Source organism: Oreochromis niloticus, linkage group LG22, assembly GCF_001858045.2.
Source record: "Oreochromis niloticus isolate F11D_XX linkage group LG22, O_niloticus_UMD_NMBU, whole genome shotgun sequence".
Lineage (NCBI taxonomy): Eukaryota > Metazoa > Chordata > Actinopteri > Cichliformes > Cichlidae > Oreochromis > Oreochromis niloticus.
In genome coordinates, this window is record NC_031985.2 from 37,960,879 (window position 1) to 37,976,699 (window position 15,821).

General features: G+C 44.9%; 1 protein-coding gene across 1 annotated transcript; it reads left to right on the plus strand.

Annotated features, from left to right (window-relative positions):
• Positions 1-197: 197 nt before the first annotated feature.
• Positions 198-15,184, plus strand: sacm1la (SAC1 like phosphatidylinositide phosphatase a). Its single transcript, XM_003458513.5, has 20 exons — positions 198-380; positions 2,592-2,689; positions 5,147-5,221; positions 5,301-5,428; positions 6,212-6,361; positions 7,113-7,172; positions 7,253-7,286; positions 7,373-7,474; positions 8,507-8,592; positions 8,808-8,894; positions 8,982-9,050; positions 9,145-9,224; positions 9,556-9,654; positions 9,777-9,915; positions 10,117-10,186; positions 10,278-10,350; positions 10,447-10,540; positions 11,159-11,251; positions 11,329-11,386; positions 13,083-15,184. The coding sequence occupies exons 1-20, from the start codon at positions 352-354 to the stop codon at positions 13,217-13,219; spliced, it is 1,761 nt and encodes a 586-aa protein (XP_003458561.1). The 5' UTR covers positions 198-351; the 3' UTR covers positions 13,220-15,184.
• The last annotated feature ends 637 nt before the right edge of the window (positions 15,185-15,821 follow it).

A 15,821-nucleotide genomic window follows, 5' to 3' on the forward strand; every position in this document is an offset into this window, starting at 1 on the left:
CACTTAAATCTAAACCGTGAAGTAGAAACAAGTTATTCATTTAGTGCATAATGCAGACTTTTACAGAAGAAAAAAAGACTCATTTGCAAAAGTCCGACTAACCCTTAACCATGTGACGTGCGGCTGCGCAATTGTTCACACAGCCAGTGACAGTTGCAGCGACCGAACCGGATTAAACTACAAGTACCACCCATCACCACGTCTGTCTCAGGGTGCCAGGTTCACTGGGCTTGGCAGGAAAAACGTGCACTTCAGGCCCCGCGCCTGCTCTGTGCTTTACACCTCGTATCTGGCAACGCCTGCAGGTCCTCGCATTGCTGTCGTCACTGAGGTCGGACAGAAGGAGCGAAGATGGCGACTTGCTACGAGAGATACAATTTGTAAGTAGTGTTCATACGGAACAGCTTAGTGTTTCTGTCTGCGGCTCTTCTGCTCACAGCTCCGGTTAAAGGCACATAAGACGAGTGGCTGTCCGTGAGAGGTGAAGCAGCTGCGGGGGCTCAGCGGTGCTGGTGGGGTAGATGACACAGCAGCTGAAGTTTGCTGACAGGCTCGGCCGGCGGAGCAGGAACCAGCCAAGTTTCTCTCCACTCTCATTCATTATGAACACTTAGCCAGTGTCGCCGTGTGGAGCCGGCAGCAGCGAGTGTGGCCGTGGGTGAGAGCGCCGACGGGCGCCTTTGTTGTTCAGGGAGGCTTCATTCACCCAGCTAGCTGCTGCACAGCTGCTCCCTCCGGCTTTAATGGCACTTCACGGCTGGCAGTTCCGCGATGCGTTTTTAGACGTGCAGGTTTTATATTTACTTGTGAATGTCACTCAGCTGTAACTGAGCCTAACACTGATAAACGCGGACATGTGACATTAGCTGTGCGGCAGCTGGCAGCTCAGCCCCGGCACACCCTCGATCATGCCCTTTATTTAAAGTACCCAGCCCTACCGGTCCTGCCTCTACCTGCAGCGTGTTTTACTTACATGAGTGAAGGTTTTGGGTGTTCCTCAGCCTTTCCCAACACGGAGCATGTAATGAGGCATACCTCTGTAGTATGTCATACATGTTAGGTTAGGTAAATGGACCCTCCGAGTTTGGACCATTGACTGTACAGTGAGCACTGGCATTATCTAACTGGGGGAAATGCCAAACAAACAAAAACTTTTGACTAAGAACGTTTTCAAATAAAGTACAGACCTAACATTTCTTGGTAATTTGTAAATAATTGTCCAGTTATTATTGACAATAATGCCAGTCTTTCATTTAACACTGGAGAATTTGGGGCCCCACGTGTTTAAGATGCCTCTGTGTACAAAGATAGTGTTGGGTACACCTTAACCTGATGCATCCCAGCACTGTGGGCCTAGAAGTGTGATTTAGACCAGTCTACAGTCATGTGTTACTCTTCACACGACTGGTCATTTTAACACTGACAAAGGTTACCTCAGAACAAAACCGGCTGTTTGAAAACGTGTTCCCTGTTTGGTCCACACTGTGGTGTGGGGTCAGAGTACACCCTCCCACAGTTAAACAGAACTCTGTCTATTTTCTGTGTTTTCCACCATGGGGGTCACGTTCACCACCTGATTATTTTGTGTGTGTGTGTGTGTGTGTGTGTGTGTGTGTGTGTGTGTGTTATTGTGCTTTTGATGCCATAGTTTTCAAGGACTGCAGATGAAACCTGTCCTGATTCGCACTTGCCTGTTGTCCACGCTGTGGCTCCTGGCTGTGGGACCTTATTTGGTCTCTTTTGTTCTCTTTGTTCTCCTTCATTGTTCTCGTTTTTACACTGACTGTCAATCACAAAGCATATCTCTGCTTATGGCAGCATTAAGTGACCCTGAAACTTTCTTAAATGTGTGTAGGCGTAGATATGCTGTGTTTAAACTGTGGCCTGTTCTGTCAGCAGAACAACCCAGAGCAGCGTCCACTCTGAACCTGTGTGCTGCTCTGGAGGCTACCTGGGGTCACAAAGCAAACATGAGACTACAGATGTGCTCTTCTCTCAGATTTCCATCATACAGAGTGTACGTGCTGACAGTCTGCACTTTGACTTTAAATAAAAGCCTCAATTTGAAAGTTCACTGAAACATTTCCTAATACGCAGCGTGAATTAAATATTTAGTTTTGATATTTGTGTTTAACACTGGTTTATCACAACATCTTGCTCCTGGCATCGTAGGTTTTGGTAACAGTTGAGCTTTTGTTTAAGAGGAAGATGGCTGGAGTTCCTCTGCCAGCGTGTTTGTCATTGTTTAATTAATAACAAGTGGGAAAGTGTCTGTCACAAAAACGAGCATTGGAGCTTTGTAGAGTGAAAGATGACTTCAGACAAGTTGTTTGTTTGTTTTCAGCCAACAAAGGCAGAAATATTGTGTTTCCAGGGACATGTGACAAAGAAAATTAGCAATAAAGAACCAAAGGGGTTGTTTTTGGCATTTCACTGATCTTTGGTTGTAGTTGAGTGATTGGTTGAAGTATAATAAGCATTGACAGTTGATGCTGTCGAACAATTGACATTATTTGTTGACTAAACACCTCCCGGCTATATTTTCATGTGTATCTGAAAATTTCCTCTTTCCTCCCATTTCCCTCTCTCAGGCACACGACCCCTGAGAAGTTCTTCATCGAGGCCTGCGATGAGGGTGCCGATGCTGTGCTGGCAATCGACAGGGTCTCGAATGAGATGACCCTCACAGGTAGGCTGTGTTTGAAAGTGCTGAGCATCGCTTATGATCGCTGTTGTTGAGACGCGCCTCAGTTTGGACTTTGTCAGCTAATCACATCTAAAGAACTTTCTGACATTCTCAGACTATATGAGAATAAAAAGCCAGGTGGCCTGACACATGATATACATGAAAATGTTTACAACACATTCAAGAGTGTTAGCCTGCATGCGGTAACTACATGTCACTGTTACAGGGATATAAGAAGCTTAGACCGTCCACTGTGAGCCCTACTGCTCTGTGCTGCTTGTAAAAGTCTTAAGTCATTTTAAACAGAGCTGCTAAGTGTGTGTATGCATGTGTACATCAGGACTGCTGTCCAAGCTAAGCTCAGTCACACTCCTGAGCCCATCCTCAGAGGAAGTAGATAGTCTACTGGATAAGATGAACTCTTTTGACACGCTCTGTGCGATCTGTCCATCTCACTCGTCCCCATATGGGAAGATAAAGCAAACAAGGTGATGTTAAAATTAGTAAAGCCCTGTCTACCTGCATTTACATGTCATGATGTTTTATCTCATAAAAACAAGACTGTGCTGCACATTTTTTGCAGATTATGTTAAATAAGCTGCTTTTTGGGATTTTATGTTTTATCTTTCCAAACTCTCGTCTGATGTTTTCATTATGGATGTTTAAATATGCTTTTTAATTGTTTGCATTTAGCACCCACTTATACTATGAAGCAAGTTCAACACAGCTGGGCTTTCTTCGCTCTAGCTGACTCAACAAAAACAGTTATCAGTTCTCAGTAAATTAACAGTAAAATGCAACAAAGTTACAAAGCATCAGAGATTAGTACACAGAGCAGTTAAGTAAGCATTTGAATTTGGATTGAATATAATTATATAACCACTTGAGTTGAGCTCTCAGTGCTGTTGTTTATTTCTGCTCTAAAACTTTAAACTGGATCCATTTAAACATCATGGCCTGGTTTCCCGTGCAGGGCTGGTTCCAGTGTAAACTGCACTTTAACCCGGGACCTCACTGAATTGTCCTTCTCGGTCATGGATCAAAGTCATCTCAGATTTGTCCTAGTTTGGAGTTCTGTATCTCCTCTCGTGAGTGAAGTCTTGAGCTAAATCAGGTCCACCTGAGGACTTAAGATAAACCTGGTCAGAGCCTGTTGGCCTTAACATGGATCATATCAGTGCAGAAGGAATAGTAAACGTGGATTTCCACAAAAGTGTGCACGCTCCCACTGTGTACTGTGTTGAAAAGGTTCAACTAATGATTCCAGGATTTTCCAGAACTCTGCGCTCTCAGTTTGAAGCAGGACGGCAGGTGAAAGTGGAAATGCAGAAACAAACTTTGAGTTGATTCCTGAACACTACAACAACGCTGCTGTCCACAAACATTCTTGATTCTGCTCCGGCTCATTTAAACTCTGGTTCAAGCTCAAGTCGTCTTTTTCTAGAAAAGACTTCAGAGTGGAGACGATTAAAGATTCTGTATTATCAGAGTGCTAAAGATAGTTCGTGCTAAATTACCGAGCACTGAACCAAATGAGTGTTGGAGGTTTTTGCCATCTTGGCTCTCCAGATGGTTGTTGTTTAATCACCCGGGTCCAAGCAGGTCCCTGCTCACCTGTCCCTGTTCCCCCACCTGTGCACTCCCTGTGAGAAATGGCACTCGTTCTTTCTTCCAGTTGTATTTCAATGTTTCTCCACAGGACGGTTTAAAGGTAAAGTAGTTTTGTTATATGAGCACATACACACATCAAAGTGAATGATTAGTGAAATCAGGAAAAAATTTCAAATGAATGTTACATGACGCTCTGTGCTTTCCTTGTTACCCCTGAGCTGTACATTACTGAGTGCTGTTGGACACGCAAGTTTATCAATGTGATACGTCGAGAATGAGGCGACATTGGAGCGTGAGGGCGATACCATGTGTGGGAGTGGCACCAGCAGCCGACATTATTACTGTTTGTTTTCAGTTATACTGTAGACCTGCTTTTGAAATAGTTTCCTTTAAAGCGTCTTCGTACTTTCACAGGAGTTTTTTGAATACTTCCTTTTTGTTTTGTTCATTCTCTGATTAAGTCGGGGCTCAAACTCCAGACACACACACACACACACACACACACACACACACACACACACACACACACACACACACACACTGCTTCTAAAGGTTCAGGTCAGCTTTGTAGACCAACCCTCTGAACTTGTATGTTGTGGTGACTCGAGTACAGCATCCAGGACAGGTGTACTTTGTTTTAATTTAAAGGCCCCTGATGCTTCACAAATGGCCGTCACTTCTTTGTGATGAAGAGGTTCTCTCTTCAGACAAAAGCAGCTGGCCCTTCTGTGTATTCGTCCACAAATATGATTAAATATGAACGATATGTTGCAGTGAAGCTGAAGCCTTGTGTGTAACTGAGACGGAGAATTCAGAGGAATAAAAACCAAACTTTTGTTCCTGTCACAGGTAAAAAGGACATTCCTCCCTCTGCAGTTACCAGGCCTATCTGTGGCATCATGGGAACTATCCGCTTGGTAGCTGGTATGTAGCACACACACATCACTGCTGTCCGAGCTGCTCTTTGAACCTGTGCAGTAAAACACTGCTGCTTCCACCGCAGGGATGTACCTCGTTGTCATCACCAGGAAGAGAAATGTCGGCAGCCTTCTGGGCCACGCTGTGTGGAAGGCTGTGGACTTTGATGTGATCTCTTATAAGAAGACAGTGCTGCATCTGTCTGAGATACAGGTCAGTAAGACTGCATCACTGATCCCAAAGGAAATTCAAAAATTCAAAGGTATTAAGTATTATTTGTGGAAAAAAGAGGAAAGCTCATTCATATTTAAAAAGTATACGTGGTATGCTCGTGTGCAGCAAACATTTAGCATGTTCCGTGGTTTTTTTTGTTTTTTTTTTGTTTCTTGTGTTTTTCTTGTGTGTGTGCTCACTCGCTTTGAGTGAGATTAATCCACACACACGGCTGGTAATGCTGACAGACTGTCACACTAAGACCATCTCTGTCTGACATGCATCAGACCTCATGCTGAGGTTTCCAGTGCACGCAGCCTGTGCTGCTGTCGCTGTAGTCTGCTCATTTTAATAGGACACCTTGTTTTGAAACAAAACAAATCAACTTTGTTAGTCAGTGTAGGAATAGCAACAGGGACAGACGGTGGTAAGCCAGTAACACTGTCTTTGTTTCAGTGAGTAAGTAGTTGTGAGGCTTTGCTCTGTGCTGACATCAGCCCAGCTGTGATGCAGCGATTCAGAAAAGCTAAACTGGAGGCGCCCCATACGCCGTCAGGCTAAAGCAGAGCCTAATCTGGCCTGATTCGATGACCTGACCTGTAAGAGAGACAGATATGCATGCTGTTTTTAAAACAGAGAACTGAAATGTCCGTACCTGACAGACTGTCACGTTTGGTACACAGTTGGTGAATCGCCTAACAATGTAGAATTTGTGACATGCAGCAAAGTGACCTGTCATGAGTTTTCCTGCCATCTAAACGTGTGTTTCCTTTCCTTGTCTAGTCTCAGGAGAATAAGACCTTCCTCTCTATGCTGAACAACGTGCTGACCACAGACGGCTTCTACTTCTGCACAGACTTCGACCTGACGCACACACTGCAGCGGCTCGCCAACACCAGCCCCGACTTCCAGGAGATGAGTCTGCTTGAGAGGGTGAAACATGTCGTCTTAATAGCTGTTAGCAGCCGATGCACTCAGTGTAAACACAGACAGGTGACTTTGAACTGGTCTAGGGAACGATATGCAGCTCTACAGATGTGACGTTTGCTTTGAGGGAGCAGGTGGAGGAGAGGTGGAGATAAAATGAGTAAAAGCATGACAGAGTGTGTGAGTGAGACAGGTGGGAAGGTGAACATGCAAGGAGCAGCGGTAGTGAAGGCAGGCGAGTTTAAATACCTGGGACACCATCCACTGCAACAGAGGCTGCACAAGAGAGGTGAAGAACAGAGTACAGGCAGGGTGGAGCGGCTGAAGTCGAGTGTCGGGGTGGTTTGTGAAAGGGAAGGTTTACGACCTGCCGTGATGGCAGATATATCGGATGAAGGAGGATGAAGATGCAGCTGCCAGGCAGGAGGAACAGAGGAAGACCTCAGGAGCTTCGTGGATGTAGTGAAGGGTGGAGTGACAGGAGGGTGCTGGGATAGGAGGAGATGGAGGCAGACGTGGAGACCCCTAAAGGGAGCAGCTGAAAGAAGATTTCTCAAAATAAAATATTTCTTTTGTGTTTTTTTGCTGTATTTATTGCTCGAGGTATTCATTTATGTGTAAAGTATTCACAGTAGTATTTTAGTTATTTATTTTTAAATCGCACATCCTTAATTTGACATTTGTTTTAAACTTAAATGCAACATTAATGTAAAGTCTTGCCCAATGATCATGTGTCGATGCTTGTGATTATTTTCAGGCTGATCAGAGGTTTGTGTGGAACGGGAACCTGCTGAGAGAGCTGGCTGGGCAGCCCGAGGTGACCTGAGCCTCACTTACACTGATGCATGTGTTTGTACTTGTTGTGCTTAATTACTGACCTTCACTGTCTCTCCATAGCTTCACAAGTTTGCCCTTCCCGTCATCCATGGATGTATCCTTTGCATTGAATGTGAAAGGTTTTTTTTTCTTCCTAAAATCGTAAGCGAAGCCTTTTTTTCTTTGACCGACCCGGTTCAGTCATCGTCATGAAACCGTGCCGTATAAATGGGAAGATCTTTGAGTGGATCCTCATATCGAGGAGAAGCTGCTTCCGGGCTGGCGTCAGATACTACGTGAGAGGTAAAAACCTCAGAGCGTGGCGCTGAAGCGTCGTCTCAGTGCAGTGTGCTGTTACGTTTTGGCTGACAGCCGAGACTTTTCTTAAAGAGCGCCTGTTCTGCTAATTTTCACACTGTCAATGGAAAATTGTACTTAGTAGTCAGTATAATCTTTTAATGATATAAGTTTCCAGATATGCTTAGAGGTGTATAATCGATTGTGTAGTGATAGGATGTGTGATCTGTAGAAGGCTGCAAGGACTTTTATGTGCATTCCAGAGTGTTCTGGCTTTCACACCCACATCCTGGGAGCATGGGAGAGGTCGTACCTTCTCTTATTGTTTTATGATAGGATAAACGTATCTATGTCTGTTTTAGGCTAAGTGCCTTTTATTTAGATGAACTGTTGGACTTCCAGACCAGCAGGTTTAGGGAAGTCATTTATGGGGACACACACACACACACACACACACACACACACACACACACACAATGATGTATAAATAAAGACCAGGGCAGTGGCATGGCGCGAGTCTCAGAGCCCTCACTTCTGTGCGGGCGCTGTGGCTGCCCTTGCTTGCAAGTAAACTAACTGCAGTGTGTGTTTCTCCTCTCTGACTCTCAGCTGAAGAAGTGTTATTTAGAATAAATCTCTTGACACACACCCATCATTTTATTCTCTGGGTGACCTAGAGGGGCTTTGCATAACCAGTTCAAACTAATCCTTCTTTGTCATATACTGAGCACTGGTGCATCATCCTCTGTCTAATGTTAGCTGCTTGGCTGTTCCTTATAAACCGTCAGTACGAAGAATGAAACCTTTGTGCAGCTTAAACCCGGAGCTTGCAGCTCACAAGGATTACTTGCACATACCTCCTGACCTCATTATTTCAAACTGCTGCCTTGTTTAATGTGACCATGCACCAGTGTAAAAGTCTGTACTGAGCGGCGGATGGTAATGAAGAGCACCCTGTGTCCACTGCTGTGTGGCAGTATCACCATGCTCCACTGTACAGTAGCAGACGGTGCTGACTGATGGTGTCTGTGTCTGCAGGCATCGACTCTGAAGGCCATGCTGCTAACTTTGTGGAGACTGAGCAGATCGTTTTGTATGAGGGAGCAAAGGCTTCATTTGTGCAGGTAAGTTTAAGGGTTCATCATATCATCGATGTTTTTACTGTTTGCATTGAGGATCATTTATGGTTTAAGATGTGTTAGCCCTGCGTCACACGCTGTGCTGCCTCCTATGGTGGCTGGGACAGAGTCCCGCCCCCTGCGACCCTGATGAGGACCAGCTGAAGAAAACGGATGGATGGTATTTCACAGCTGTCTTTTTTTTTCTTTGAAACAACCAGACACGAGGCTCGATGCCCTTTTACTGGAGTCAGAGACCCAACCTCAGATACAAACCCAAACCTATAATCAGCAAAACCACAAATCACGTAAGCTGATCTTTCTGCACATCTGCATGTTCGTTTCAAACGTGTGAAATGGAAATCTTAGGCTAACCTAATGGAAATGTTGTACAGATGGACGGCTTCCAGAGGCATTTCGACTCTCAGCTCCTCATCTATGGGAAGCAAACGATTCTGAACCTGGTGAGCCGTCCTCCTTTCCTTAGTCACTTACTGGTAAATGGAAGCACTCAGGAGACCAGTCTGACCAGTTTGTGTTTGTCTTCTTCCTGCTCAGGTGAATCAGAAGGGCTCAGAGAAGCCACTGGAGCAGGCCTTTGCTAGGATGGTGTCTGGCATGAATAATGATATGCTCAAGTAAGTGTCACCCTGTGTTTTTTACTGGTCACTGAGTCAGTGTTACCTTAATCAATCAGGTTCAGCAGTTTGACCTTCCTCATCAAAAGTGTTTGATAAGAAGAGGCTGCCTTCTATAAACTATTGTTTTATTGATTCATCTTTATATTTACAGAAATAAGAACGACACTGGTGTTACATCAGTTTTAGTTGTTCTACAAACCTTTTCAGTCAGTGTGCTGTGACAAGCTTTCAAAGATTTAGTCTTCGTTTTGTTTTGTTTTTTTTAAGCAGTCTGCCCTCCAGTTGTCTCCTTTATAACCTACAGTGTGACCTGCTCCTCTGTCCACAGATACATAGCCTTCGACTTCCACAAAGAGTGCAGTCACATGAGGTGGGACCGTCTCCAGATCCTAGTGGATGCTGTTGCTGACAAACAAGATGAATACGGGTAATAAAACGAGCAGCTGTTCTTTGCTAATGTCGAGCAGTCCACTGTGATGATGGACTCGTGTGTGTGTGTGTGTGTGTATGTGTGTGTGTGTGTGTGTGTGTGTGTGTGTGTGTGTGTAGGTACTTCATGGTGAACTTGGAGGGAAAGACGGTGGCCCAGCAGAAAGGCGTGTTCCGCAGTAACTGCATGGACTGCCTGGACAGGACCAATGTCATCCAGAGCCTGCTGGCTCGACGCTCGCTGCAGTCTCAGCTCCAGGTATTTAAGGTCACAGCTGTCAGTCGTACTGTGTGGTGTAATGCTGCAGTGGTAACACTTCTGCCCTGTTGGTTTGTAATGCTTTTAGCATAGAGAGCAGACTGTATGTACATGTAAATGAAATAAGCTGGTTGACTGGGCCAGCTTGGGAAGGTGCAGTTTTAGAAGAGTCGTACAGGTGTTGTTCCTGTGTCTCCACAGAGGATGGGGGTTCTGAATGTGGGGCAGCGCATTGAAGAGCAGGCCGAGTTTGAAAAGATCTACAAGAATGGTAGGATACTCTGTTAGCACAGCTGCATGTGCAGTGTGATTGGTAGAAACTGTAGCCTCATGTTGTTTTTGTGTGTGTGCTCTCTAACCAGCATGGGCTGACAATGCCAATGCATGCGCTGTACAGTATGCAGGAACTGGAGCCTTAAAAACAGACTTCACAAGGTAACGTACAGGAGCATCCACACTGACTAACATGTACTCAGCCCTTGGTTATACTGCTCTGATGACTGCTGTTTAACCAGAGTTCATCTCTTTCAGGACAGGGAAGCGGACCAGGTGGGGGCTGATGATGGATGGCTGGAACTCGATGATCCGCTATTACAAAAACAACTTCTCTGATGGATTCAGACAGGTGTGAAAACTATTACACACTTTGTCACTTAAGAAATAAGTTTAGTGTCAGAACAACAGACCATTTTAGTCTTGATTCTGATAAAGTTTGGACTCGGTGTAGAATATTAATGGTCATCATCTGAGACATCGCTAACTCTGAACCCGAAGTTTTAGGAGATGAGCAGAAAGTGCTCTATGGAAACACATAATTGACTGTTGCCTCACAGCAGGAAGGTCCTGAGTTCAGTTCCTCCATCAGGTCTTTCTGTGTGGAGTTTGCATGTTTTCCCCGTGTTTGCGTGGGTTCTCTCCAGCTTACTCCCACAGTCCACAGACATGCAGTTAGTGGGGACAGGTTAACTGGAAACTCTAAGGTGCCCATAGGCGTGAATGGTTATCTGTTAGCCCTGCAACAGACTGGTAACGGCGCCCTGAGACTGCTGAGATAGGCTCCACCCCCCGTGACCCTGGATGGATGGATGGTCCCACTGGTTAATGACAGACTTGCCTTCTCAAATACAACTGGGTCCACATAAAGCCCACATTCACTGGCTCTGCTTTGGTCTTAATTGTTGCAGAAATTAGGTGTAATGCAGCCACGTTCAGATTTATGCATGTGCGTTGTTGCTGGTTTCAGGACTCCATCGACCTGTTCCTGGGTAACTTTGCAGTCGATGAGTCGGATGGACCCACTCCGCTTCGTGTGCAAAAGGACTGGAAGTTCCTCACAGTCAGTACTATCAGCACCGTTTCCTGTCGTCACCAGCAGCAGGACATTGTGACTAACTCATGTTTTTATTTTTGCAGCTGCCCATCATTATGCTGGTGGCATTTTCCATGTGCATTGTCTGTCTTCTCATGGCTGGTATGTACAACTGCTGATCCTTAATCCTGTTTAGTTTGGCATAGACGAGCACTGTCCAGTTCCTCCATTGGAACACTTATGTTTTATTCAGTATGAAATGAAGTGAGTGACTGAGCTCACTGAGAACTTGGTGTGATTCCCAGGCTATAGAGATGAATCCAGGGTTTAACTATAGATGGTATAAAAGGTGGATGTAGTTTTCAGATCGTCATGCAGCTTGCCCCAAACTTGCATTATTTTAATGGCTATCAAGGGGTGATGTATGTGCTCTGGTAAATGCATGGGCGTTTTGCACTTGCAGCACTTTAACAACAAGCCCTTCACTTCTAACCTGACACTGAGGCACTCCAAAGGGTGCCCAAGGATACTTTGACATGCAGGCAAAAGCTGCTCATGTACTGAATGGTCGTCCACATCCTGAGCCACAGCTGGCCCGTGGTTGCAAAAAGACTTCTTTAGGAAAACAGCACCCTGACTAAGTAAACAGATAAAGTTCAATGATCTAAGGCAGGGGTGTCAAACTCCAGGCCTCGAGGGCCGGTGTCCTGCAGGTTTTAGATCTCACCCTGGGTCAACACACCTGAATCAAATGATTAGTTCATTACCAGGCCTCTGGAGAACTTCAAGACATGTTGATGATGTCATTTAGCCATTTAAATCAGCTGTGTTGGATCAAGGACGCATCTAAAACCTGCAGGACACCGGCCCTCCAGGCCTGGAGTTCGACACCTGTGATCTAAGGACACCATCATCATGCTGGTGTCAGCCTCAGTCACATCTGCCCTCCTCACAGCTGCTTTCAACAATGTAAACACTCACCATGAGCCTTCAAAATTATACTCAGGTGATGTCACACTAGCTACAGCCATCTTTTTTTACTGCCTATGGATTTATCATAGGCAGTAAAAAATCCTACTGACCTTAAATATCCTGGCAAAGTCTATAAGCTGAGTTTCTTTGTGATTCCTAAGTTGTTAAAGGACCAACGTGTCTCGATACAACTGGGAAGAAGCACAACCAGTCAGCACTGAAACATGCACGCAGGAGTGTTGATGGTGCAACATCCAGTTCTTATCAAACAGAGTTTTATACATCAGAGACAGCCATCGTGCTTGTTTAGGAAAGTGTTTGTCAGCCCTCCACTGTGTAATATGAATATCAAACAGGCCTCGTGTGAAATGAATATCTTCAGGATTTTGGTAACTTTATCTCAGGTCTTTTTGAGTTCAGCCAGAACAGCTTCACAAGCTTTGTGTTGCTGTTGTTTGGTAAAAGTAGTCCCCAAACTACACGTTGAAGCAACAATTACAGCCTTCATGTAAAACATGGACCAGACTTCTGGAGCTTCAGGTTCCGTTTCTGTCTGGATAAAGTCTCGTCACTGCCTCCTTTTTTTTTGTCTTCTTTTTCTAGATTGCACTAATTGCATCATAATTTTAAAGAAGAGTTTAAAGAATATTCTTGATATTTGTTAATAATTAATATCATTTTATTCTTTACTTTGAATTTGTTCTGCAAAACATTTCAGGGTGAGAATCCAACCGCACACTTGGCCAAAGGGATCAAAGTTGTGTAGTGAAAGCAGCTCGTTAGCCGCTGCTTTGTTTACAGAGTAACAGCCTAAAAGTGCTCCCTAGCTCCCGATGATGATGATGATGATGATGATGATACTTGATGTCTGCTGTCTGCCTTCCAGGTGATACATGGACAGAGACCCTGGCTTATGTGATGTTCTGGGGGGCTGCAAGTGCAATTACAGCCACTATCATCCTGTTTAATGGCCAAGACTTTGTGGACGCCCCCAAGTTGGTTCACAAGGAGAAGATGGACTAAGTGTGCGCTTGTGTATGTGAGGATGAGCTGGGTCCGGCGGGCTCGTATACCTCATCATCTTCACCTTCGGCAGGTCTGGAGTCCGGGTTGACCTGCCGCCTCCGTGTTGCCCTCTGGACTTTCTCATACAAAACAGTCTCTCTGTCTTCTGTCTGCAGCACATTTGACCACCTTCAGTTGTACTGCACACACTGCGTACCGTGCTTTTCATTTAATTTCGTTTCCCTTGGTCCCCAGGCTTTAGTTTGCCGTTGGTTTAGCTAGCTTGGTTTTGTTGGTGTTGGTTGTTTCCATGACTACACTACCACTGTGTTTCCCTTTGGTTGGGCTTGTTTGTGCTTTCTTTCCTCGTACGTTAGCTTCAACAGTCGTGGCGATGAAACATGCACATATTAAAACCTATGTTGTATTGCAATGAAAAGTATGCACTCTGGGAGTTTTGAATGTAATGAGCCTTACTTGTGTATTAATTATATAACTATGTGGCCAATCTGTCTTCCTATGAAGCGACCTCAGAAAAGCGTCGGTGACCTTGTTCTTTGTAGAAGCACAAACTGCGGCCACACACACCTGTAACTGACAGAGCCGTCAGTGGTAAACGTTTGGCTTCGGTGTTACAGGCTCCTACATCTCAGCCTGATCTTTGATTTGCTCCATTTCAGCATTATACAGGGTTAAGAATGAGGGTCTCATCTGAGCCACCTGCAGGTGACCACAGCACAGCACACTACAGCGTTCTGCTTTATCTGTATGGCACGATATCATCATTGGGTTGAGTCCAGTGGGTTTTGGGCCTCCATGGCTGAGGCTTGCCTTGGTGATCAAACCTTGCCCTCGGTCTTTGTGCATGTTTCGCTGGCTTAAATGAATGCCAGGAACCAAAGTTTCTGGCAGAACGTTCGACGGTAACCAGGCGGTTATGTTGTTTTCTTCACCTGCAGTGGTTTCAGGTTGGCCTGCAGCAGCATGTCTGCATCACTGTTGCAGGTTTTCAGAGTTGGTGCTGGATGTAGCGGGAAAAATAACAACCTTGGTCCTTTTCCCCAATACAGTCAGGTGTGACAGACAGAGTAACGTTCTTACTGTAGTTTGAGAATACCAAATAATTTAATTGTTAAAACATTCTGTGGATTTATTCTTAAGGTGCAGCTTTCTTGGTCATTAACCCAGGACACCGTCTTAAACCAGTCGTTACCTTGGTTATGGCCCTCGTTCGTTCGAGATGAGGCACAGGATCGCGCCTCATCGTGTGTCCACAACCCGAGAGTACTCGTTCCCGTGGAGCTGCCAGTGAGCTCCAATGTCCGGTCTAGCTACTTCTTCACCAGCTTATACAGTATGCAATCAGCTGTGAACTCTGAACACATCCTTGTATATTTTGAAAAGGACATTTGTATTTGCAGAAAAGACTGAGTGATGGTTTGATCTGGACGCTGCAGCTCTCTGTCTTTCCTCTGACCACATGCAGCCCCGGGTTCAAAGCGATCTGATGGGTCCGTACTTTCTTCTGTCCAACAGTGGAGCCAGTGACAGGAGCTCAATATGTGGTTCATGTGTTTTCACGGCTCAGCAGCGAAGGCGGCGAGTCACACTCGTTTTCTTTCTTTCCTGTTGTGGTTTTAGAAAAATGCAACAAACACATTTCAGAAACATTTGTCATGTTAGGAAGTAATAACAAGATTCTCTCTTTTATGATCTTTAATACTCTGTAAGCTCTCTGAGTAGTACGCACATCGTCTCTCCACACAGACGATGATCTCTGTGAAGTACAGCTGACTTTGGTGTTTTTATGTCTGACTGTTGCTGATAATCGTCACATATTAGGAACACTGGGATTGTACGGCTATAAACAACACGTCCTGTCTCTGTTTTGTGGTGGAAAATGATCTCGTGCTTCTTCAGCACTCTCCTTCCAGGACCAGACTTTATCTTTGTTAATAAACTGAACACACAGACGTTACAGCACCCTTGTGCTTCTGGAGTTTCATTTATCGTTTCTTTTCTTTGTGAAATAGAAAGGAAAGCGGGGACAGACATGTGGGACGCTTTGTATGGGAGCTGAGCTGGTGTCCTGCTCTTTTCCACATTAACATCAGATCAGGTGAAAGTACTTCTTACTGAGGGTTTTAGGAACAGACTCACTCGGTGTTTGTTTAAAAAAACTACAAAAACAACCTTTATGGTTCATTTAGAGGCTCCATTTATGTTTGTGGGGCTTCCATCTTTTAAACATGGAGTACACAAATGATTGAAGATGACATCAGCAGCCTCTAAAAAGGTTCTACGTTTGGAACCACCAGCAACAGAAATGTAGTCCATGGGCCTTGAAGGCCGATGACTCTGTGGGAACGCTGTGTTTGAACAGAATTACATGTAGTGTGGAGGTACTGTGAGACGGCATTTAACATGCTGACGAAAAATATAAAGAAGATATGATTTTATGGATCTCTTTATAAACAATATCAGGCCATTTTCACACAATCTGATAAAAATAACAGTCAATAACAAAATAACGTCCTTTGCATGTGATTCTGAGGGATCACTGGCACACTATTGATCATGTGAGTCTTAGCCATGGTTTAGGGCTCGGATGGCTTGGGGA

What these genes read in the sequence shown, in the direction of transcription:
- sacm1la (XM_003458513.5), top strand. Translation starts at nt 352, where the DNA reads ATGGCGACTTGCTACGAGAGATACAATTT. An exon ending in TTAAAAACAGACTTCACAAG is followed by an intron (nt 10,351 to 10,446) that starts GTAACGTACAGG and finishes CATCTCTTTCAG; the next exon opens with GACAGGGAAGCGGACCAGGT. An exon ending in AGGACTGGAAGTTCCTCACA is followed by an intron (nt 11,252 to 11,328) that starts GTCAGTACTATC and finishes TTATTTTTGCAG; the next exon opens with CTGCCCATCATTATGCTGGT.